Below are 26,133 nucleotides of genomic sequence, written 5' to 3' on the forward strand. Positions count from 1 at the left end.
TCTCCTACTGCTAATTTCCTGTGAAAAGACTGACTGCGTGCTTGCATTCTGCACAGAATGAAAAACAAACACAGGCAAAATGCTCTATTCGTTTTTTGTTTTTCGTAATGATTCTGGTAAAATATGATGAATCCATTCACATTTCTACACCAAGTTCCTCATGGTCACTGGGCATTTTACTTTTGCCCCTAAATCCGTTTTCGGTTCAACTTAAACCTTCCCAGTGCTTGTTAAGACTGAATAAATGGAGCTAAACAGGTCGTTCATTTGCCCGTCTTTGTGATTGCTGCTAGAATAATTGCGATCCTCCCCATTTAGGCAGGATTCCAGCATGCTGTCAGACTGCACTGCTATTAAGAAGAACTGGAATTATGAGGGTGAAAGAGAAACTACATTGACGGGCTAGTTTGAAAGGACAACGTGAGCATATGCATGTAAAATTTATGGCTGTCTCATTTATAGGCTGGATTTCAACATCGCGAGCCAATTAATATCGCCCCCTCTCCCTCTATCAGAGAAGATCCAACTCGACAGGCAGCCAGCAACCAGCGACGGAGACGGAGTGAAAAACTGGAGCGAGCTCTGTTGCGTACATGCAAATGAATCTTCTCGCCGTCACTTTCAATAGGACAAAGATAATCAGCTATACAGCATGTTTGTGTTTTACATCAGTATGTTGTTCTGCTTTTGTGTTTCGAGAAAGATCAACGCGTGCAAACAAAAAGCATTGACATTGAAAAACAAGCTAATTGTCGTTCAAAACAAACAAACAAAAAAACTGCACATAAGGGCTTTTGATGGAACCGGAATGGAAAATAGAATATTTTGCCAGCCGTGACGCTCATTAAAGTAAAACAAGAGCTGTTTCATGAAAGAAACCGTTCACTTTGTGCATCCACACTGATTGTCATCTATGAATAGCAGCGTGCTCTTTTGGGCCAAAGCAGTTTGGGCTTTGAAACTATTTTCCTGCATAACAGGAGAGGTAACTCACAGTATGATTTTAATGATGACTCCTATTTCTCAGGTCTACCTGGTGGTGCCTGATACTTTTAGTTGAAAATAAACTGGTCGTGCATGAAAATAGCGGTTCGGCTCGCTAGCTGCGGCTAGTCTTTAAATCGTCAATTAGTGAACGGGGGCAGTTGTCCGAAGTTAAACTCCATCTTCCTTGCTAAAATGTGTCTCTTAATGTGTCACAAGCTGTGTGGGAAAGATCTTTAGTCATCATAGAAGATGTAGGACACAGCATGCACCAACATCAAGACATTTGTGTCACGCTATGACACTGTGACGTATTACCTGTCACACAAGTGCCCGGAGCATTTTACAAGCGTGTGGAAATATTTGACAAGAAAACTGAGAGCAGTAGCATGGTCACTGTTAAATTATGCAAAGTCTTTCCCAAAATAGGAAGTGAAATAGAATCCGTGAAACAAAGAAATGTTTCATCTATTTTTAGAGGCTGAATATGATGTCCCATCTTAAAACACGTCGCTAGAACACAAGATGAGACTTGTCGGTTCGTTGAAGAGAAAAAAATATGCACAAGGCTCTCACTAATTTCTAATGTTCCTATTCCGGTCCATTGAAATATACCATTGCATGAAAAGTGTGCTGTGCTACAAAAATATCAATGACGGCATTAATTAATCAGCTTGCCCGACTTTCACTTCATCATCGTCGTCGTCTATAAAAAAACATCTTGAGGCGTTTGACCCCGAACTGTGTTTTTGTTCTGTGGGAGGAAGAACCTTAAGAACCATTCAAATCTGTCGTGCTACCATCGAGGGTAAACTAGCTGCTTCATTCTTGGAGGGCCAGCTTCCAATTTGTAATGAGTGGTTGTCATGCTTCTCGCTGCATTCTAAGACCGTCCTTGGCTGATTTTCGAGAATCTGCGTCATCCTCCAGCCTCCTTTCTCAGTGCTGACCTTCCAGTCTTTTCAGTTTCGCAGCTTGGCCTGAGAGGTAATTCCACAATCACATGCCAGTCACAAGTGTCAGCCTCCGCTATCGTGACATGCTGCAGCCGAGCTCCAGGAGTCTGTTGTTTCTTTTAACCCACCTTTTTCTGTCTCGAAACTCAACGTTACTCACTTTCTCTCAGTATTTATTTGATATGCAGTGAACTCAACGTACTCGTGACGCCTCTTCCGATGTGGCTTCAACAACGGTTCTGTTCTTATCTGACATTCGCTTGATTCGTTATGAAAAGAGATGCTTTTAAATGAGCGCAGAGGGTTTCAGTTACCGTTTGTATTTTTACAATTTGAGGGAATGATGAGTACCGTATTTTCCACACTAAAAGGCGCACCTAAAAGCCTTCCATTTTCTTAAAAGCTCACAAGGCGCCTTAAAATCCGATGCGCCTTGTGTATAGTCATTAATATGATAGTAATATGTCAACCCCAAAATGGCTCCTTGCTCGAGACATGCTGACAGCACAGAGCTCAAACTTAAAGTGATCAGTTTTCACAGTTGAACATGGAAATAGAGCAGCGGCAAGAGAGTTCAATGTTAACGAGTCAATGTTATAACTTGCTGTTGGTTCAGTGAACTGTGTCGCTGCTTTATTATTAAATATGTTTTACTGACATCTGATCTTTCTGTTGGTGTTTCCTTGAGCATAGCTCCATCTAGTGGATGCATTGTCGATTGTGTCTTATAATGCGGTGCGCCCAATGTATGAAAAAATTACAAAATAGGCCATTCATTGAAGGTGCGCCTCACAATCCAGTGTGCCTTTTAGTGTGGAAAATACGGTACACAAAAAGGCCAAATGAAAGGAAGACAAAATGTTTATGCTTCCATACAGGTCACAGTGTGAAACGACATGCTGCAGCCCATTCACTCAGCACACGTCTTCCTACTTTGGCCGTTTTTGGATCCGATTTCTACTGCTTTTCCAAACATATACATTCCATTGCGGTCACGTTGCAAACTGGTGTGGCCAAAATTTAGGCAAAGCGTTGTCTGTGTGCTCCCTGAACAATTTGTCTCCATCAAATCAAATAGAATCAGGGATGGCAATTTTCCGCGTATCCGCCGTATTATTTCTTAAATTGACCATTTTTGTGAATCGTCTAAATCCGTTGAGAAAATTTTAGGGGGGGTTTCAGGTACCTTATCGTCGATTTTTCACAAGGTCTCCCGATTAGTCTTTCCATCTTCCGATTGTAAACAGCCATGCGGTTGGACGTGTATGATGTCTTACTTGTTGTGATTGGTCGCCCCGTCCAGGCCACGCCCCTTTCCGCTTTTTTCATCACTAGCCATTTCCATCCCTGTAGAATAGAATAGCCTTCTAATGGTAGGCTAATTCATTTGATTTTGTTTTCGCCATGAGAAAACACCTTGCGTAATAGAAATTAACTCCAAATGAGCCCCAAACTGCTCATGACATTTTCAGTCATGCATGGGGGAGACATTCACATGCAATCTACAGGATGTCATGATTAATATGATTACGCCTCTTCGACTTGCTCATACGAGCTTAACATAACGAATAGAAGTCTTCCAACGTCAGGAAAGTTGCAGCGGAAGTGCTGGCCACACATAAACGGCCTGAAACATTCCCGCCAACACAGGTGAGAGAATCTTGAGTAAGTGCGCATTGAATGGTGTGTGTGTGTGTGTGTGTGTGTGTGTATGTGTGTGCGCGTGGTTACTACAGTGGACACCTTATCATGTTATCAGGTTACGTGGTGTCATTATTGGTGCATGAAAGAATGAAGACGTCAATGAGACAGTTGGCCCACCTGGAGTGAGCCTTGCCTCTCCAAACTCAACTCGCCGCACTGCTGCTCATGAGGGAGTCAGTACGCACAATTTGTGGCCTTTCTGCATTGCAAAAGATTTGCAAGTCTTGATTGAAAGGTGATGGATGGATTGATGTCGCACATTTTATGTCCTCAAGTTTAAACCTTTCATGCACCCTGTAACCTGATAACACGATAAGCCGCCCACTGTCGTAACCTAACCACCGTCCCTGAAAGGGTTAAAAACCGATATGGAGCCTCAGAAGAAGTATAATCTTACACGAGGAAGCCTGTAGAGCCATCAAAACAAGTTTAACTACTTACTTTTGGGAAGAGCTTTGACCAGGTCTAACCCAGAAAAGAAATGCTGCTTTTAAGAAAAAAAACATCCCTCACGTGCTTAGTCATCTTCATGTACTTATGTTTCTACTTTGGATCCTTGCTTTCAGGGTACAGCTTTGCAAAATCCTGTAAATATTAGGTTTGACCATAAGGGAGTTTCAACATCTCCTCTTGCCGCTTTTTAAGATGAAAATATACGCCCACGAGGTATAAATATCATTTTTATGGAATAACATTCATTCCAGGAGATTTTTTTCCTTGCATTACCCTAAAAAAAAACCAAGGAGAATTCATTCCTTTGATGCTCTCAAAATGAGGATGATGAAATTCGGAATTGAATGACGTGCACCGGGGGTGTTAAACTTCAGCGGCTCCAACGTAGACCGAACTGACGTAAGGAGTCTCTCATCTCTCATTGTCTTCGTTAAAATGAATCTTAAAGGCCAGATTTGCTTCCACAGCCGATAAGCCTTGCAGCATGCGGTAGCCTCGAGACACGCACACACACACACACGCGCCTTATTGACCCATCACTGCCAATCACTTATTGAACTCGACAAATGTCTCTCTTGGCACAAACTATAACATGCACACAACTTTTTTTTTGGACCCTCTCCCACCATCATCATCTTCGTGACCATCATTTTAGCGGATCTTTTGGCTCCTTTAATCGTGGTTGTCATTTCAAAGGCTTCATGAAAGAGATGTTAACCTTGCACGCTACCGGTGGCATTAAAAATGGATCAAAGCGGCGCCGCTTTGATGTGGACAAGGATCTTCCGTCAGATCCATGTCACCCTCTGCTGGGAGGAAGCGGCATTTCACAGATCGGATTCGGGTTGCTCCCTCTTTGTCATGCACATAAACAGTTGTAAAAGTCAAGAAGACAATGAACAGAGTGCAATAATCATCCCCGTTTCTCGGGTTTTGTTATGCGGCTGAATTGTTCAAGCTGTTCAGGAGACCGCCGAGACACCTCTTTTTTGGATCGTGACGATGATGGTGATGATGATGACCACAATGATGTTGATGATGAGGTGTGGAGAGGTGTTGAGGATGCGTGGTGGCGGACGCGAATGGCACAGATGAAAATGGAGGCAGAGACGGAGCTGGAGAAGACACAGAACGCGAGAGAGAGAGAGAGAGGGAGACAGAGCGAAGAAACATAAATAATTGATGCTCGATCCCGCCTCGCATCTGCCGCCTGCTGTCGTTGAGTTTATTCCAAGCCGAAACATAGCATGACCTCATTATCGCATTAGGAGAGCAGTGAGGAATGTCTTCTTAAAAATACCTTTTGAAAATTTAGCGCTATGATATGGATGCAAATTCCTCCACACCTTTTTTGTATTTAGCGAGAGCCGCAAATAGGAGAGCCTAAGATTTAGTCACATTTGTGTCAGTGTGAGATATAATTGTTGTCGTTAATTTGTGTTGAGGCCAAATGGAGCGCACCGCTCGGCTGCAAACAGTGGAGGCGCTGTTGATTTAGTTTCAACTCGTTTTGCTGTCTGAAGAAGTCAGAAATAACGTCAGCAATGGGAAGTTGGTACACGCAGTGCCCTCTCTTTGTACGGATGTTCGGTACCGCTTTTTTTCCCGACCGATAACGTTCCCACTAGTGCAGGATGATGAAAAACCTTTGTCACATTACAAAAACTCACATGTTGGGAACTGGCATGGGTTGCAAGATAAAACTGGTTTCACATGATGTATGCCATGTAACCATGTTGAACATCTGTGAAAATTTTGATCAAACATTCAAGTCTTGGAATGCTGTGTTAAATTTTTGCTTCAAAAACTCCAGATTCAGGAAATATAAATTAGGTTTTACCATCTTCAATAGTCATTGAGATGTAGACACAGACGCTACTTTTGATACCTAAAAAAGACCTTTCTTTCTTACTGATGCTTTTCATTCGCTGGTGTGTCGCACCACTGCTTGAGAGCGCCACATACTGGTAAAGAGGACTGACCTGATGCCACATTAATTTGCTTAATTTCCTGTACGCGCCCAACCCTGGCTAAAGGTTGCTGCTTTGAAAAAGCCATTTATAGCGATGCACATTATTACTTCTTGATGAAGAGGTCAATTTGTAGTTATTTACCTGTATTTCAAAAAAGAATCTTTAATGGTTGAATGTTATGCATGATTTTTCCTTTTTTGACGTACCAGAGAATCTCAGAGAAGTGGGTACTAAAAGACGAAGTTACTTTTGAATTCCAAATTCCTGTTTAAAATCTCAAAATGTCACTGAAATTGAAAGATGATTCTTGAAGTTCTTAACTATCTGATCAATGTGTTTAGCGGTGTTATTGTAAATAGCATAAACCGTCTTGGCCCGAATATAAGACGGTGTTTTTGGCATTGAAATAAGACAAGTGGGGGGTCGTCTTATATTCGGGCTCTAGACATTATACCCATTCACGGTGCTAGATGGCGCCAGATATCATTGAAGCGAATGCTGAACTTGACTCCCCAGGCCAAAGCGAACCCCTGTCACGAAGAATAACAATAAAAATAGTGGTAGCACAAAGAAGAAAAATAAAAAATTGTGGTAAGAAAGAAAAGCGAAGAAAATAATAGAAGAGATAACAGAAAATGGAGAAATGTAGCGACAATCTGGAGAAAAGTGGGTCAAAGATCGGCAGCTGAGGAGAAGTTATGATGTAATTTACATTTCAAAAACCAGAAGCCATTCATTTACGACTGTGATTGCACTTTAGTTCACATATTTAAATGTTCAGATATTAAGATATGAATGAGGCAAAATAACATGCTTTTTCTCTCAAATATATTGTTTCAAATATATTTGTTTCAGATGTACTGTAATTATTTTCTGTATAAAAATTAACGTGGTGTTCAAAAAGTCTTTTTTCAAACTTGAGTCTTGAAAAAAGAGGGAGTTGTCTTATAATCAGGGCCGTCTTATATTCGGGCCAATACGGTATATTATTTTCAGATCTCAGTGTAATACAATGCTCTTTTTTGTCTTACTTTTGTCATCAGTGAAGGTATGCCTGTGAGTTGAATGTAACTGTCTATAAAAAAAGAGAGAGGGTCTTAATGCTCAGATGCGTTGACCCATCGGTGACCTAATCAAAATCCCATTTTAATGGTTTGTTCAAACACTTTTGTGCAAGTGATTCTTTTGATTAGACGCTAAGCAAATGGAGTTGGCTGACATCTCCCAAGACCTCAAACCCCTTTTGTTTAGCCGCGCTACACTGTTGTCAGTTGTCACCCTCCCCTCCGGAAGGACGACAGCGCTATTCTGCAAAGCCTTTATTCTTTATGCTCGTTCGATCCCCGACCCCTCCTCCCTTTTGTTAAGACAACCTTCCGTCCAACAGCCCCCCCCCCCCCCGTCCGTCCCCATCTCTCTCTCTCTCTCTCTCTCACACACACACTTTGCTCTCATTCATTCCGCCGGCTCAGTGCTCCCGCGCTTCAGGAGGAGCGTGTATGGGGAAACCAGCAATACTACTATTGTTTTTCTTCGGAAAAAAATTACTACGCGGACCAAAGCGCTTTTTTTTTTTTTTTTTTAGCTTTTAAACAGCATTCCTCCTCCCCTTATTATTTCACTACCCGCCCCGCCGTCTCTCAGTCGTGCTCTCGACTGCCACATCTGTGCACGGACTTTGCTCACTGGCTCACTCACGGCTGCCTCGGTGGACCGAGGGTGTTGGCACCGGGACCATAACCTGCTGCCGGCGGATTAAGCGTTCTTTCAATACCCGGAGTCTGCTTTGCCGCTTTGGCTGCTGATTGTGAAGGTCCACCTCAGAGATGTAACTCAGAAATCCACGTGTCCAAGACACCAAGGCATGGACCGAGACAATCCAAAGGAATTGATGCTCAGGGAAGCGTAAACCCCCCCCCCCCCTCTCCAAAAAACAAAACAACAGCTGATAAACTGTTGAAAGCGGGCAAAGAGTGAAGTTATTTCCTGCTCAATCAGATCAGGGTGCAATGAGAGCCTTTTCCTCTCATTTTTGCAGTTGAGATTTCTTTGGTACTGCTCGTAATATGCTTTAGGAGAGCACCACAAATCTCCACTTCTGGACATATTTAATTTTTGTAACCGTCTGACTTGTTTTTCCTATAGAGTGTTTTATGTTCATTGGAACCACTCTGACAGGTTGCGTGCATCGTAATCCTCAACTTTTCTTGTTTTTTCTTTTGGGTGTGGGGGGGGACACTTCTGAAGACGTCGAGAGGCGCGGGAGTGGAAGAATAACGAGCCCAAGAGCGATGCTGGTGTCAAGTTCTCATATGCCACGCTTGTCTATCTCTTCACCGTGACCAGCTTGTCCGAGGGATACAAAGAAACAGCTGCGTCACGTTCGAGGAGCAAATTGTTGTTGTTGACCCCGGCGAGTTCCGTGGAGTGGTGGGAATAAGATACCTGGCTCTTTGGGAAATACTTGACACGTTGCTGCTGAGCACCAGACCTCCGCATGGTTTCTAACTGCTTTTGACAATGGAGGCAGAGAGCTTATAGAAGGCAATCCCCCGATCAGCCAACAAATCGGCAGTCAGGGTCACTTTAAGAGCAGAAGAGGATTCCTGTCGGAGTTGAAGTTTTCCGTGTGGATATATTACAATTTAACCATACCCCCCATAACTCGGAGGCATAGCAGTGCAACACTCTCGTACGCAGATTTACAACCACATCACCACCACCCACGTGTATCATACTCTTATATTCACTTTATGTATTAACACATCACCGCCACTCATAAATATTCCGCACCGAAAGACCATTTGGATTTTCCCAAGAGGCCACGGCAGGATGTAGATAGTAAGAGGTAGCATGGACAGGTGGTGGGCCGACTCCAACAAGTCCTCCTCTGTCCACCTTTCTTCCCTCACGTGGTGGATGTTATGATGTTTAAAAATGTATCGCCCGGGTACGGCTGAAAGTTTCTCAGTTGGAAAGAGTTCTTGCCCGCGTAGTTGGAAACACACCTGAATAACGGGCCATTTTGTTTATTTTTTGGGTATTTCTTCACTGGGCGTCGTTTAACCAACCGCCATCATACTTTCCAACGGGTCTTTGGGCGCCTCTCGACGCCCTCCTCGCCCCGTTGTCTCCTCGGCCGCCCTGGAGGGGAGGGGGTCAATGGAGTGGACCATGGCCGGGTGTCATTATCCTTCGCCAACACCCCCAGAGCGGGAGCGGAGATACCAACATAAAGTGTCTCTGGTGGTGCGCTACTTCATGATCCCCTGCAACATCTGCCTGATCCTCCTGGCCACGTCTACGCTAGGATTCGCCGTTCTCCTCTTCCTCAACAACTGTAGGTTTACACCTTTCGAATGCCGCATTCATTTGATCGCTGCGTTTTGTGCCATAGAAGGCAGCCGAAAACGTTGTTTGGATTGCAGTCTGGCTACATTCTGTTCGGTGTGGTGCACGACTTTTTGCGTTTCTCCTGACCGCCCTAGAAAAGGACATATGCAGTCTTTTGTTGAGGTACTTAATGCTGTAGTACGCCACCTATAGGACAGAATTTGCTGGATTTTGATACGCACTTCAATGGGCGCCACAAGTTGTTTTGGAAATGTGAAATGTAATTAAGGTTGTAGAAATGGGGCATATCCACTTTGCGATCTTCACGAAGTATCCATTATTTTCTGTTTTTTGGACAATTTCCTCTGTACCAGTTGGCTGTGTCACTCTAACTTGGTTTCACTTTCTAATCCTTGGGGTCCGTTGCTTCTCATGTTGTGTTTTGCGGGTGCAACTGGGATAAGGTGGATCATTTCAAAACAGGCAGACAGGTGTTCGTGTGTGTGTGTGTGTGTGTGTGTGTGTGTGTGTGTGTGTTGGGGGTGAAAATATACCCTGGAGAGATGGATGAAGTCAGCATGTGATCCAAGTATGACCGTGGCTATACTCTCATTGTATGTTGCCATACAAACACAGGTGTTTGACTACCCGTGTGAGGGGAAAATGATACACACAGAAACACACAAAAATCATCCATCTAACGATTTCCTTCGCTTGGCTAAAATGTCACACTCAGACACGTCAAGTCAAGTCAAGTCAACAGTATTTATAGAGCACTTTCAAACAGCCATCGCTGCATACAAAGTGCTGTACATTGAGCAATTTAACATGCACAATAAACAGTAAGACAAATTGGTAATAAAGGCGATAGAAAGCACCAAACAGTAAAACCAAGAACAAACCTAAGTCATGCTGAGTCGAATGCCAAAGAATACAAGTGAGTTTTGAGGAGGGCTTTGAAGATGGGCAGCGAGGAGGCTTCCCAAATGTTCAGTGGGAGGTCATTCCAGAGAGAGGCACCAGCAACAGAAAAGGCTCGATCCCCTCGTATTGATTTCCTAAAGATATTGGCTGAATGATGTTCATGCGGTGACATTCACACAGGCAGACACTGCGTCAAGAAAGTGAGATGGGGGAAGACGAATACGTTTTTGAAAAGACATCGTCACGTCCATGAAAATGGGAAGAATTGTTTTTCCTCCCCGTCCCTTGCTTCTTACTGTATGTTGCCTATCTGGGTTCGTGTGTTGGTGTGTGTCTGTGTCTGTGTCTGTGCGTGCATTTTCTGTCATCATGTGATTTTTTGAATATAATTGACAAACAAGTAAAACCCTGGAAGAAATGAATGATGGATTGAAAATAGAGTGTGTCCATTCAGTCAGGGTTGCGTAGCCCAACTTGACATTTAACTAATAAAGAGGTGTGTCCCAAGACTTTTGAGCAGAGCCTTTGCCTATATGTGCCCCATAAGGTATTTATCTCCCAGCGCTGTCTGCTTCTCTCGAGAAAGCTTTCCCCGATGGAAAAGGCTCCCGTCATGAGTGACTGGGGCACAGCTTCGGCAGACACTTCATTATTCACTTGAAGCGCCGGCCTCGTCTTTGCACTCTCCTCTTGTTTTTCCCCCCCGCGCTCTCTTTCTTCCCCCGAAGCTCCCAGCTGTTGACAAGCAATTCTCTGTCAGTCTCGATTTAAATGTCAGGCGCGTCTAAAGATTCTTGGAAAGTCCGAGGAATAAATTGTGGATCCCCCGCATAAATGTGTTACGTTTGTGGTTTAATTGCTGTGTTTCATCAATATTCCTCGAGTTATGCGGAGTAGAGACAATATGAAATGTGCTGCAATGTCAGCCCGGACCACCAGGGGGCTCTGTTGAGTGAGATAGATCTTTTCCGTGCTGATGGAGGTTCGATTGAGTTCTGCACTCCAGCAAGCTGCTGTTCTGGGATCCATGCATCATTGAGGAGCACGCCATGTTGGCATTGTTTTTTTTAGTTATGTGACATTTCAATCCATTATGCCTCCAAGGTTGGACATCATTCATTGTGGTGTCTTGTGTGAGACCACAGATTCATTCATATTTCCAAATATCCCCCCCATTGAAAATAATGGAAATAGTATGCAAGGTTTTCAGAGTCAAAATGCCTGCAACATAAAACCTTTATTTATTGTAAGTTGTTGAAAATCATTTTCAACATTCATGTTATGCTGACCTCTTATGTGTTATCTGAGATTGTGGAGCTTTGAAGACATTAATTCCAAGTCGTGTTTTTGAAGTCTCTGACTCAAAAGTATTTCAGATGGGTTACCTACAGTATTTGCAGAAATTCTATTTAAGGGACAGTATGTGGGTCACAATTTAATGTGGATCACAATCTAATTTTGTCTGTTAAAAAAAAGGACTTTGCACCATGGGCCACTTCTGTTTAAATGTAGCATTTGGGTGTTTCTGTAATGGACAGGTTAAGTTTTTGATTCACTTGGCGCTACAATGTCATGATAATGCGTTCCCTTTATTGTCTGGTCTGACAACATAGTACAAATGCTGTTATTTTTAACCCCCAAAACGCAAAAAAAAGTCACACAATGTACAGATATCAATAATAACCCCCCATTCATGTGGAAAACCTCATTCTGAAAATACGGTGTATTTTTTACAAAAAGTTTAACTATCAACTATAATGTGTCTGCAGGGTTTCAAAAGCTTATTTCTTTTTTTTGCTCTTCTCTCTTTCAGACAAGCCTCCTCACTTTACACCCGCTCAGCTTCCTGATGGTAAGTCTTCTTTCTCATTGTTGAACACTGTTGTTTTGGCGATATCGGATACTGCGGATAACTCGGGACTATACCCAGGAAATTGGCTGCAGTCATTATATTGTACAGGACCGTGAGTCGATCTCATTGTACACTCTTCCGAACCTCCTCGGTCTTCAGTGCTCCTTGTCCTTTGCTTCATTGCATAGAAAAGTTCATTGTTAATGCAAATGTGGAAACAAATGGAAACGATCCTTGGACATTTTTCTTGATGCCACTAAATGCATCTCAAATCAAAGTCAATTGATGTGCTCTGCTTTGCAAGTTGGACTTATAGTGTGCTCATTCATTGTCAATACGGCCTTGTTTCTATTTTCATATGGTCTTTTAGTATAAATACCCTACCTGACCACTTTTAAGGCCAGACTATCCATGGATCTCACCCCATGTTATGATAGTATTCTCATAGTTGTTTTCTGCATTTTTTTTACCTTTCACATAAGCCACCACATCTCTGTTTCAAGCCTTACCATGAATATTTATCAGCTGTAGCACAGTGCGATAGTGCTTGATAGATTTTAGTTGTATAGTTTTTCAACGCCTTGAGCTGGGCTTTCGCAAGCTCTAAAGGTAATGGATCATCCTGCTTATTGGTTGGCACCAAAGCTGGGTGCCTAAAGGGCGAGCGAGTATAATGATTCCAACCAGACGGGTGATGCTGCTGAATCCTACTTTGATACATTAAGTGCTCTTCATCCCAGATCCACATAGGCCAGTTTATTTTGGCGATAGTAGCGGGTCCATCTGAGGGATGATGATGGTTTTTTTTCTTGCTAATAGGCTGCTCGCTGTCTTGAGAGATTATTGAAGTGGATGAATTGATCAATCCTTGAATTTTGCCTTCCGCCTGCATCTGCTTCCCGTCAGGTAGTGTGCCAAAGAAGCATGTGCGATTTGATTGCAGGCATTACAATTTAGAGCAGTCATTTATTTACGTGTTAATGATGCAAACTGAATGAACTTCACAAATGACAAACAGTTACACAAATTTGAAAAGCAAATATTGTGACAGGATGTGAGTCTCTGTTGTGAAGCCTGCCGTGTACTGATCTAATTTTACCCGCACAAAAGGAATGAAATGCTGCTGATGGACTGAGCCCAGCATTCACCATGCATTTTCCGTGTCTGGGGGCACAGTTTGTTTCTGCACAAATCAAGCGTTTAAAAACTGCTGCTCACATTTAATTACCTTTCCAATATTTCTTTAGGCTTTCCATCAGCAGCCTGTTATTTTTTTTATTTTATTTTTTTTTTAATATTCCAAGGAAAACAAAAAGGCCAGTGTCTAATCAGTGGATTAAGCCTGTCCAGCGGGACACTGTTTCTGCGGGTCATTTAACGCCGGGGAGATTAGTGAGACAATTACACAGTCTGCCTCAATAGAAGAGTTGGCCACTCTTTGGAGATTTAGCACTCGTGGAGCGGTGATTAAGAAGATGCTCCCCAGCATCCATCGGCTAATATAACCATGCCATTAGTCAAATCTGGTCCAAAGAGCACAAACAGCGCTTCCACAGAATCTGTCCTCCATGCCAAGGACACTCCACTTCGTGATTCTTAATTACAGGAAATCACAGACAAGCATATCAGGGAGCGTGGTTTTTTTTTTTTTTTTTTTTTTTTTTTTTTTTTAGCCCAGTTGGTTTCGGAAATGCTGTTAATGATACGTCCTTTTCGGCGCACAGATTGTAAAGGAAAACTTTAGCAAATTAGAGCAAGATAATCCTGGCTCCCGGGGGACAAATTACTCCAGCTTGGAGATAGTTGTGTTGTGTACCGCCCACAGATGAATGTGAAGTCCCCCTCCCCGCTCGATGAATGACCTGCAATCACTCGTCCCAACAATGATAAAAGTCACTAAACAGTTTTTAATTAGCTCAGCTCAGCTGTTCTTCACTGGCTGTTGTCTTTCAACGATAAGACAGTTTTTGGATGTTTCGCCAAAGCTAGCTAGCTCTGCTAATAGGCAATTTGGGGTATCAGAAGTGTACTTTAGGAAGTTCTTTATGGAGGACAGCAAATGAGCTAAGTTCTTAATTTTGGTGCAAGAGGTTCTGTGGAGGTTACTTCCTGTGTGGAACACTTGTGCAACTTCATGTCTACAGCTTTTGATATAGCATCTGGATTTGTTTTTATTATGGGCTCTATTCTTTCAAAGATCGTCTGATTTCATTTTGGTGAGACACATTGCTGAAGGCGTAAAGAATAGGAAATTAAAAAGTGCTGCTCCGACTGATCGGTTCACTGAGCTTTCATTTATAAGGCTAATAGTGCTAGCTAAATTCGGTGGCCGTTAGCATGGCAAAGTACACATCCAGACTTGGATTCTTATTTCTTTAATTCGTAGGGGAAGGAATGAACATGACACATGGTCCACCTTCTTTCTGTGTGCAGCCTGAGAGACGGACACTGCGAGGAGCATTGAAAGATGCACTCGTGCTGTGCGACCAGATGAAATGTTTACCAGCACACCCTGAAAAAAATTGGAGCATTTGCAAGGTTCAGGGTCGCAGTGTCGAGCCCGGTGACAGCAGCCAATTTAGCTGTATATCCTGACGGACGGACAAAGTATACCCTGTAGCACCAATATTAGATTTGATCAAAGCCGGTAGGACACCTGGAAAAAAAAATAGCGGATGCATGCTTCCTTATACTTTGAACACAACATTGGAAAAGAATATAGCTTTTTGGCAGCTCAGGGGTAATACAGGGACCAAATACTTTACATCATGAGAAACCTCGGATGAGGGAGAAGTTCCTGCATACATTTAAACACAGGGGTGGACGTGTGTTTAAATTTGCAATTCGTGCTGCTTGAGTTTTTCCTATGTTCTTGGCAATAGGCGTTATTCACACAGGAGCGGAATTAATTATGACTCCACCAGCCTATCTTAATTAAATCTTTTCACATCATAGATTTCTCACAACAGAGACAAAATATCTTGCGCATCTCAGAGGGGGCATGGTTTTCCTGGCTGAGAAGGTCTCAGATTAACTTGGCAAATTTATGCTGTTTGTTGTCTGCCCAGATATCGAAATTCACAGAAGCGTTTTAAACATTTGAGTGAAGGCCTTGACTCCACCAAAACAAAGTTGAATGCCCTTTGAAAGTACACAAAACTTTTGGTTGGAGTGCTCTGTTTCATTTCATGGCCCCATCGTATGCATCATGTTTTATGTGTATTCTTTTGGAGAGAAAAGAGCAGGTCAGTTGCAAATTAATCACATTTACATGTCGGCACGGTGACATGTCTCCACATGGACGCAAATATTTGGACTACCTTTTTCTTCCCTTCGCAAAGAGACGCGACTTTGTACAGATCAAACTTTGATCTGTACTTTGTGTTCGAGATCAAATGAAGCTGATGTGAAGTGGGCAGGACTACAAGTACTGAGACTTGGTTCGTAGTGACCTAAATTTGGTATATTATAGAAACAATTCATACCAACGCCACAGTGGAAATGTTTTTAATGTGCTCACATTCTTTGTGCAGCTGCGTTCTTTAAGTGAAAAAAAGGCATTATACACGACACCGTGTATAATGCAAAGCAACAAAACAAACGGAAAAACAAATTTACCAAGAGTAAAAAATAATTGAAATGATATTGTTTACAAATATCTCACAATCTACATAGATCCTAGCTGGAACGTACAACCAGAAACGCATCGTTGAAGATTCAACATATCCTTTATTTGTCCCACCCTGGGGAAATTTACAGTCTACAGCACCATAACTGGGGGGTAGAAAGAAGAAAAACAATTGTTTGCATGCACAAAAATAAATGTTTCGGAGAGAGCTGTGCACAGTTCAATTAAGTGCAATATAAATATAGATATAGATAAGGTGGCTGTGCGATTTAAAATTGTTACTGTTTTTTCACATTTTATTTTTTATTCAGTAGCCTATTATTTTATATTTATATTTATTATATTTATATTATATATTTATATGATCAGACCCATATTAAATTAATAACATTAGAGTAGTAAGGGTGTGACAATTTTTTTTTCTCCTGATCAGATGCCGACTCTTTGTTCCTCCTTAATAATCATAATCAGTTCATTACATATAAATGAGAGTTGTTTGGACAGTGATGACTCCAATTACCGTATTTTCACGACTATAAGGGGCCATTAAAAGTCTCCAAGATGGACAGGACGCCTTATAATGCGGAGCGTCTTTTGTATGAGCTGAGATCCAAAACCTGGCTGAGACCCGACACGCTGTTTATATAGAGAAAAGACGGAAGTGAGGTTGACCAATCAGTGAAGGGCGTCCGTGTATATATGTAAATATATGGAGAGAGAGAGAGAAAAGGTGTACGTGAGTGACGACACGCGTGCGGAGAAGAGGTCGGCCAATCAGTGAAGGGCGTCCGTGCACATATATGTAAATATAGGGAGAGAGGTGGACGTGAGTGAGGACAGGCACGCATTCCGCCAATGAGTGAAGGGTGGGCGTGTAAGTGGACGCTAAAGGCATGCCTCTAGCAGGTACCAGCACCTGTATAAAGTGTGAGTATGTGCATTATTGCAAAACAAATTCGGTTTTGGTTTCCAAGAACCCACAAAAATGAATTCCACAAAGAGACACGCCTACGCAGCTCAATTCAAACTCCAAGCCATCGGTTATGCAGAGAAACATGGGAATCGAGCAACCGCCAGAGAATTTAATGTCAACAAATCCATGGCTCGCAAATGGAGGAAGCAGGAGAACGAGCTTCGCCAAGTCAAAAAGACGAAGCTGAGTTTCCGTGGAAATAAGGCGAGGTGGCCCCAGTTGGAAGACCAACTGGAGGGGTGGATTCTTGATCAAAGAGCAGCGCCGGCAGAAGCGTCTCCACGGTCACCATTCGACTAAGGGCGAAAACGTTAGCCGAAGAATTGAAAATTGAACATTTTCAAGGAGGTCCGTCTTGGTGCTTTCACTTTATGAAACGGCGCCATCTATCCATGAGAGTGAAGACGACCGTGGCTCAGCAACTTCCAGCGGACTACAAAGAAAAGCTGGCCGTTTTCCGCACCTACTGCAGTAAGAAGATTGTCGACAAACGCATCCAGCCTAACCACATAACCAAGATGGACGAGGTCCCGCTGACTTTCGACATCCCGGTAAACCACACTGTGGAGAAGAAGGGGACCAGCACGGTTGCGATACGCACAACGGGGCACGAGAAGTCTGCTTTTACCGTCGTTCTTGGTTGTCCTGCCAACGGACAGAAACTGCCACCTATGGTGATTTTTAAGCAAAAGACGCTGCCGAAAGAAAAGTTTCCAGCCGGCGTCATCGTGAAAGCAAACCAAAAGGCCTGGATGGACGAGGAGAAGATGAGAGAGTGGCTAAGTGAGGTGTATGTTAAGAGACTGGACGGCTTTTTCCATGCCTCGCCGTCACTCTTGATTTGCGACTCCATGCGTGCCCATCTCACAACAGCGGTGAAAAACAAAGTCAAGCAAATGAACTCCGAGCTTGCTGTTATTCCCGGAGGCTTGACTAAAGAACTCCAACCGCTGGACATCGGCATCAACCGGGCGTTCAAAGTGAAGTTGCGAGCTGCATGGGAAAAATGGATGATCAATGGTGAACACAGCTTAACGAAGAGTGGGAGGCAGCGCCGGGCTAGTTACGCCACAATCTGTGAATGGATTGTGGCTGCTTGGACGAACGTATCTGCTAGTACAGTTGTTCGAGCTTTTGGCAAAGCCGGCATCATTTCTGTGGAGCCACATGACAACGAGAGTGACTCTGACAACGAGAGGGAACCCGGCGGTTTGGATGGATTACCGATACTTGCACAATTGTTCAATTCGGATGCAGAAGATGACGACTTTGATGGCTTTCTGAGTGATGATTGAGCAAAAAACGTGCGTACCTTGTAAATAAAATACGCCCGAACTCGGTTCTGCTTTCATTGCCTTTTAAAAAACGTGTTTTAGCGTGTATCCGTATGTCTTGGTATGTTACCGTATGCTTCAAGCTAACGTGTTAGCGTGCCCGCATGCATGCCGTATGTTTAAGCTGGCGTATGTTTTACCACTGTAAAACTGCGCCCATTAATACAGTGCGGTTTGTCTATGTGTAAAATACAGAAATGGCACCCATTAATGAGACTGCGCCCAACCGTACGGTGCGTCGAATGGTCGTGAAAATACGGTAAATTGTTGGATGGTGTTGACAGAAGTGGTGGAGAAAAAAAAAACGAATGCGCACGCACACTCACACACGCTGAAATGTCACCAGAATGACATTGTTAATATGTTAATTTGGGTAAGATATGATAATTAGATTGAACGAAATGTCCTGCCATGTCAATGTGTTGCTGAACAATGTCGTACTCTGATTTCCTGTTGTTAACTGAGTCCTCCATCACAGTCAATGTCTTCCATAATGAGGCTGTGTGAAGTTATTTAAGCGTTTAGAGCGAGGGCGGGGGGGGGGGGGGGTAGTATTGGGGGGAGGGCTGTTTACTCCCACTTAGAAACACACAGACAGTCCTGCATGTTCTGCCCTTGCAAAGAAGTCAAGAGATCTGCCGTTCATTGCTCTCCATTGATAGCTACTGTGAAACCCTCATAAAGTGAATTCAGAGATTTGTTTACAAAAAGACTAATGTCATGCTCCATTAAATTGGAGGATAGTGGCTGAAAATACATACCAAGACTGAGAAACTGTAGCAACTACTGAGTTGTGGAAATTAAGCATTGAATATTTTTGCATTTTTGTGATCCAGATTTTTTTTTGGGGGGGGGGCAAAAAACGGTGCCTTGTGACGCACTCCAACTCGGGCTTATTAGAACTTGCGTGCTTTCATTGTCACCACCGTCATTGATATGTGCTCGTTGTTTACCATTTTGGTCTGTATCTTTTCCATTACCATTGTTGGTATATAATTATTGTGGAAATCTACTGGACTCTAAATTATGCAGACGATCATTTCAATCAAGGGCGTCAAACTCATTTTAGTTAGCTGATAATAATGGTTCATTCAACTATTGTTTAAGTTACTGTAATGAGCAGTTAGGTTACAAGGAAAGTAATACAATATGGCTCTTATTTATTACAGATGACAATTTTCTATTTTGGAAAAGATTTTAGCAAGCATCATGCAAGTCAAAATGCTTGATTTGCTTCCGCTGGCCACATAATATGATGTCACAGGCTGGATCTGGCCCCCGGGCCTTAAGTTTGACACCTGGGATGTAGATAGTTACTGAGTGTAATATACTGTACTCGTCTGTTTACTTTCTGTTATTTACATGATTAGGACTTTGTATGTGGGATAGGGTTGGATTTAATACATTTTCTTTTCTTCATTTCCTTTTTAAGCAGTACATGCTTGTATAAAATTTATTTTCTATTACGAGCATACATGGCAATTCTTCTTTTGCTGTGTAATTATTATTTTTTAATGAATGCATCTCTGCTACTTTTTGGCTTCATTTATGTCGAAAATGTTATGTTTTCTTGTCGTGAAAAACAAACAAAAAAAAAACGAATGAATGATGTGCTAGTGTTGTAAACCTGCATGACGCAGTGAACATTTTCTTTGCTTTTGTGCATACTGTATTACTTTCTTGGAGGCTGACATGACAACCACTGTGCGTTCTGCCTCACACCATTAGAACACCGCAACATGTGGCTGAGCAGCATGTGACTGACACCATTTATGTTCAACCCATCCGCAATACAAACAAACAAACACACACACACACACACACACACACACACACACACACACACTCTGGTAGACTGCTTGTTGCCCTCTCTAATATTATTTCTGACAGCAAAAAGCAAGAGAAAGTTGAAGAAAGAAGGCCGGTAAATCACCTTTATGTCAATGTTTTTTATTTTTTTTAACATCCGAGTGTACAAAAAGGCATCAATAAACAAATAATATATTTGCTATTTGTGCAGAAAGACAACAAGTTGTGCGCTGCCATGTGACAGCCAGCCAGAAGCTGTCGAAAATGTCCAAGGCAAACATCAGCATAGTAAGCGATCGCCCGACTGATGAACACTTTTTCTGGGTGATTCACATTAACGTAAAGCTATCGGCACACCTCATGGTGGAGGGGTGAATGACGAGGACACTGCATAAACACACATCTATCTATCTACACACAAAGTCACATCCGGTAGAGGTCCCTCTTAGCCAATGGGATGCCAGGATGATGCTCGGTAATAGCCAATGGCATAGCAGCTATGAGTATGTTGCGTTCAGGAAACTTGGAGCTGCGACTAGCAGGCCATACTGTATGGCCTTTTGTATCTTGAAATTTCTTTCAAAACAAGAGGCAATATTTTCCCATTGAGACGTTTCGTAACTTGAAAATTTCGTATGAAGAGAAATTCGTAAGTAGAGGTACCATTGTATGGTAATGTCCGTTAAAAAGTGGCTTCCAGTGCTTCAAAAAATTAATCAGAAAGGAGTCAATCAATGTCAGCAATCTTTCTCCAGCGTTTTTTTTTTTTTTTTGTAAGCACAACCCTCGTCGCTCCAAATATAATAAAAGCAGCACTACCGATGCAGCTGCAAAGTACTCTCTCTGAAACAGTCGCGCTGTAACACCAACAAATTAATTTCAACTGCGCTTTACTCTGTAAGGAGTTAGCTGCTCGTGGCCATAATGTGACAGGCATAAAAACAAAGTCACAAGAAAGGAAAAAGCTCCTCTTATACACTAAGTGAACAGTCATGGTGATAGTGCTAAACTCTTGCAGTTTAAGCCCCACACCCCTTCTGTCCTGATAATTAGAAGTTAGTGTCAACACTATGTGCGCTGTCTGTGTTCTATTGCTCTTTTAAAGAAGAGGAAGCATGGCTGCTTCCTCTTCTTTAAAGGATGCTGAAAATTGATATTTGAGCCAAGTTCTTTTTTAGAGACGGATCTCATCTTGGGTGGAGCAGCACTACTATCTAAACGGAGATATATACCGTAAATAGACTTTAAAGCTAGAGTAGGTAAGAACTTGCCGGCAGAATAACAGTTTTGTCATGATATCGATACTGCCCTGGCTTGTAATAAAGCACAGTAGCTCTGTTGTTGCCATGGTGATCTTAGTTCAGATACATTTCTAGTCTGCGATTGACTGATTTTTGATTGCTGTTGCTTCAACTTCCTGGACAGCTGATGCGCACACACGCACAGACACACACACTCACACACACACACACACACACATACACACACGCGCGTACAGCCAGACGCACCCACACATAATGTGCGCAATAACGGTGTGAGTGCTTCCACTCGTGATTTATAAGCTGTGACAATAGCCACTGGTTTCAGGAGGCTCCAATTTCGCCACAGCTGCTTCCTGTCACCACATCGCCGTAATTCCAGTAACAAGTGTCTTCCCAATTTAACCGGTCGGTTGCTTTTGTGACGAGGAAGGGATACCATGATTTCATGTTAGGTATTAATTGAATACATTAGAGTTAAATCAGCTGTGGTAAAAAGGGTACATGAAAATAGAAAGCAGAAAAATGGCGCTCCTCACATTTCTGCAAGTCTTAATCTTCGGGCCAGCTCATTACCTCGGGGTAGCTGTGACATCCACGTCAAGCAAACAATGCATTAGGACGGGTTGATTTTTTTTTCAAGGTCCTCTTCCGATGCTTACACAAGCAATAAATTAATCAATATTTGAATAAACGATATCAGATTTAATAAACATAAATGTCTTTGCTTTATAGGTTACTTTAAAGGCAAATGGGCCATGAATTATTTTGAAAGACAATATATTTATCAACTTCAGTTGCAGTTGTTAACTTAATAACAGTCTTGTAAGCATTGACAACTTCAGTAAATTCAACCCCCAAAAAACTTGTGGCCTTTGAACTTTAACTTTTCATGTTTTATGAAACACTTATGTGTAAACATATGGACTGCACACGGTTGGTTGAATGCTCTAAATCAGCGGTCCCCAACCTTTTTTGCCCCACGGACCGGTTTAATGTCAGGCAATAATTTCAGGCACCGGCCTTTTATGCCAGATAAATACAACAAAATAATATGATATGACCTGATTACAGTTTGGTTCGGCTTGAAATAAAATGACGGACTGATGATGACCCAGGCCACTGAAGGATGATGAATGACGGACCAGCAACATTTAGTAAAATGCCCACCTCTGCATAAAATATAAAAACAGTATTCTGCATATAAAAGTACAAGCCTACCGAAATGAAGCTGTTTTTAAAAAAAGTTGCAGCCTTTGCGATTTGAAAAATGCATTCAACGACCTTGCTGTGTTGATTCAAATTCGATTAAATGTTCAGCCCTACTATGAGCTACATAGTGATATGTGCCACACATACCCTAATTAGGTGTTTTGTTTTGTTTTTTGGTGGAAAAAGGCCCATGAATGACCACTGGTGTCGAGTGGGTGTGTTTTCTAATTGAATACATTAGTGGAGAATGCAACTCACACACACACACACAGTATACTGCCAAACATGCTTCTCAGTTCATTTCTCTGCAACCCTGTAAAAGGAATGAGGGGAGTCACAAGGATTGCCACAATTGCTGCAAAGATATTCACTTGTTCACTAAACAACCCCCGGTCAACCTCAAGCCTCGTCAGCGGTTGCTTCTTGCACAGAGTAACAAAAAGGATTTTTGACAACTTCCACAGTCAGATATCTGAAAGTACATTCACTTCACCTCTTATGGACGCCATTCAAAATAGATACACTTATTACTCATATGTTTAGGCTGACAACATTGCACCTTAAAGTACCAAGTTCAGCTTGAGCGAATGGCAATATTTTCGTCTTTTAAACAAATTACGAATCAATACTTGTTATGTGGCAGATTGAAATCATGCTAGGTCCTGGTTCCTTTATTTAAAAACTCTTAAATTGTGAAAAGACACAATGATACAAGTCAGGGCCGCTGTCAAAACTCCACCATTTGGTTTTTTTTTTGCTTCAGGATGCGTTTTAGTTTCCTTGACTTTTAATGATGAAGGAGAGAAGTCAGCGGAGACACTTGCCAAGATGACATGCAGCCCATTAGGTGCATGAGAGGGGATTCAACTCGGTGTACATTTCTGCATTCTTCATCAAGAGAAGTTTTAGATCAAAGTGCACCCCGTACAAAAAATAAAAAAAATAGGGGGAGGTTTTTCCAAGATATACTTGGCTGTAACCACCATGTGTTAGCCCGGGATAGTATTGTTGGGGAAATTGCAATGCATTGAAAATGTTTGGATCAGATAGCTTGAATATGGGTCTTTGCAGTACATCTCAGACACATTGGAGATAAGAGCACAACATAGATACAGACTGAGGGAAGATAAAAGCGATTTTGAAAGATTCACAGATTGTCGCAATGCATTTGCTTTGCTGTATTGCTGATTTGCTGATTGACTCATGTGAATTGAAATTCTTGTTAACTTACCTACTGCAAACCTTTGACCGCTTCATTTATTCACACAATACTAATGTATACTAATGTATCTAGCTATTTTCCGCTTTTCATCAAACTGTAAATATTGTGTGTGTGTGCGTGTGTGTGTGTGTGTGTGTGTGTGTGTGTGTATGTGTGTGTGTATATATATATATATATATATATACACAAGTTATACACACACACACACACACACGCACACACACACACACACACAGAGCCATAATCAAAAGCCGCTTGCTTGTACACCAACAAGGAGACACATAAACAGGTAGGTATAGGGACATTTTTGTGTGTGTTTTTGTGTGTGTTTTTGTTTTTTTTAACAATGCCAATATCATGATGCAAACTGCACAAAGACAAAATTAATTTCTGAAAAAAATGTTGGAGCATGGTATTTGTGGTTGTTCTGGTGTGCGGAGGTTAGCCTCAGTAAATCATGGATTGGACTCGTAACATTGAAGTTCTGGCAAAGGGAAACTGTTCAATTGCTATTTAAAATGAATTTTTCCCTTTGGATATTTACACTCATTTGTCCTCGAATTCAAGGGTTTCTTTCAATCTGTGAAACTCCGTCACAAAGTTTTGCAGAAATTGTCTTTATGGATATTTATTTGCATGGTCCTGCTAACTATAACAGAGAGACCAACAAAACAGCTATCAAAACAGTACCTCTCAGCTTTAATAATTTGAAAACAAAAGTTCATCCTCTAATATATTCCCAAATGCTTTTCAGCATGGCTCCGAGCTGAACCTGCTGAATACAAATTCTGGATATATCAGGGTGTTTTGTAACTATAAGTCTATCGTATTTTATTTTATTTATTTTTTGCCACTAATTATTAAACCTTGATGGACAGAGACTCAAGGATACTGATGGATTCTGTAGTATTGCCCGTGCATTGCATAAGCCAATATTGTGTCTGATTGGCTGCTTGTGAGTGTTTGGGTGGGTTGGTGCGTTCTTGTGGCTCTTGCCCGAGGGCTCAACAGGAGCTCGGTGTGCTTGGGAAACATTTTGTTATTAGTATTCCTGTCCTCAGGACTTGTATCTCTCACACCACCACGGCAAAGAATTATTGCTTGTGTGTGTGTGTGTGTGTGTGTGTGTGTGTGTGTGTGTGTGTGTGTGTGTGTGTCTGTGTGTGTGTGTTGTTCATATATGTGGTGGTGCATTATATTTCAGTCTGAATTTGTACTTTGTGGAGAGGAAAGCATCCCGAATGAAGCGAAGATGATCAGGCTATTTTTAGTTAGAGAGCTTGGAAATGTATCAATTATTGAAAGCAGAGTGTATACGTGAGTGTGTCTGTGTGTGTGTGGGGGGGGGGAGATTTGGAGACTGGAGGAGTTCTGAGTGCAGAGAGAATCGGTGTAAAGATTAATAATAAAACATGAAGGCGTCAAAGGAAAGTGAAGAAAACTCTTTGGGTGTGTTTGTGCATGAGAGAGTATCATGACATACAGTGCTGTGAAAAAGAAAGGCTATATTTCACTTTTAGCATACGAACACAAATGATGGGGTTCAGTTAGAAAGATTTTCATGAAACTTTGTAGCGAGCTGGCTAGGAGAACTTGGTGACAATGCGGATAAAAAAACAATGTCGCAGTTTCAGTCGCAAGAGACATTGGATGCCTCAGATTTCCGAGGTTGGCGTTTCGAATCTGGCCTCTGGCTTTCCTGTGTGAAGTTCGCATGCTCCTCTTGTACCTTTGTGGATTTTCTGTGAGTACGCCGTCGTCGTACCGCATTCCAACAACATGCATGATAGGTTTATTTAAGACGACAAATTTGTTGTGAACGTGAGTGGTGAATATGGGTTAAAATACTTGTTGCCGTTTACATAGACATCCATAGAGCAGTTTAGTGTCAAAAGTAATGTAAGAGACTCCAGCTGACCCAAGAACCTAATGAGGATTGTCAGGCTCTGGACCAAACCGAACAATGTTTTGCATTCCACAAATGCAGGCTCAGACAAAGTGCGATAACAAAAATATTTATTCCAGACAAAGTACAAACTGAAATCGCTGGTGACAAGGAGCCAGGGAAAAAAAAAAAACAATGCATGAAGCAAAAAGCGCTTGCAACGGCAAGGTACAAAGAGCACACTGAGAATACACAAACAAACTATCACCAGTCCAATAACGCGAAACCAAAGATCAGGCTCGATAAAAAGGAGTAATGAAAATACAAAGTTCGATGACAAAATGAGCGTGACAATGAAAGCTATCGAGAGGTCTAGAATACACCACTTGAAGCACAACAGCAAGCAAGGTCAATAATGTGACAAGAGACTAAGCGCAGCTTGTCAGTCCTTTAATACATGGCAGCCTTTGATTGCTAAATGCGGAACGGGTGCGCCTGCTGGAGGGAAACGCCATTCACGGGGGCTGGGGCTCTAAACAAAACAAACAGACAGACATGACAAGGATAAGCAGGATAGAAAAATGGAAGGATGGATGGATGAAGTTGCTAAGGAACCAATGGAACGATCCATC

General features: G+C 42.1%; 1 protein-coding gene across 9 annotated transcripts in view; it reads left to right on the plus strand.

The window, feature by feature from the left end:
* agrn (agrin) overlaps positions 1–26,133 on the plus strand; it is a 262,280-nt gene that overhangs the window by 90,851 nt on the left and 145,296 nt on the right. For 7 of the 9 annotated variants that reach the window (XM_052059668.1, XM_052059671.1, XM_052059670.1 and 4 more), the window contains exon 3: positions 12,141–12,179. In XM_052059668.1, the coding sequence (XP_051915628.1) occupies positions 12,141–12,179 (39 nt within the window). Of the gene's footprint in view, positions 1–7,561; positions 9,411–12,140; positions 12,180–26,133 lie in introns of those variants that run through there. The other 2 variants (XM_052059674.1, XM_052059676.1) reach the window with 2 other exon arrangements.

Source organism: Hippocampus zosterae, chromosome 2, assembly GCF_025434085.1.
Source record: "Hippocampus zosterae strain Florida chromosome 2, ASM2543408v3, whole genome shotgun sequence".
NCBI lineage: Eukaryota > Metazoa > Chordata > Actinopteri > Syngnathiformes > Syngnathidae > Hippocampus > Hippocampus zosterae.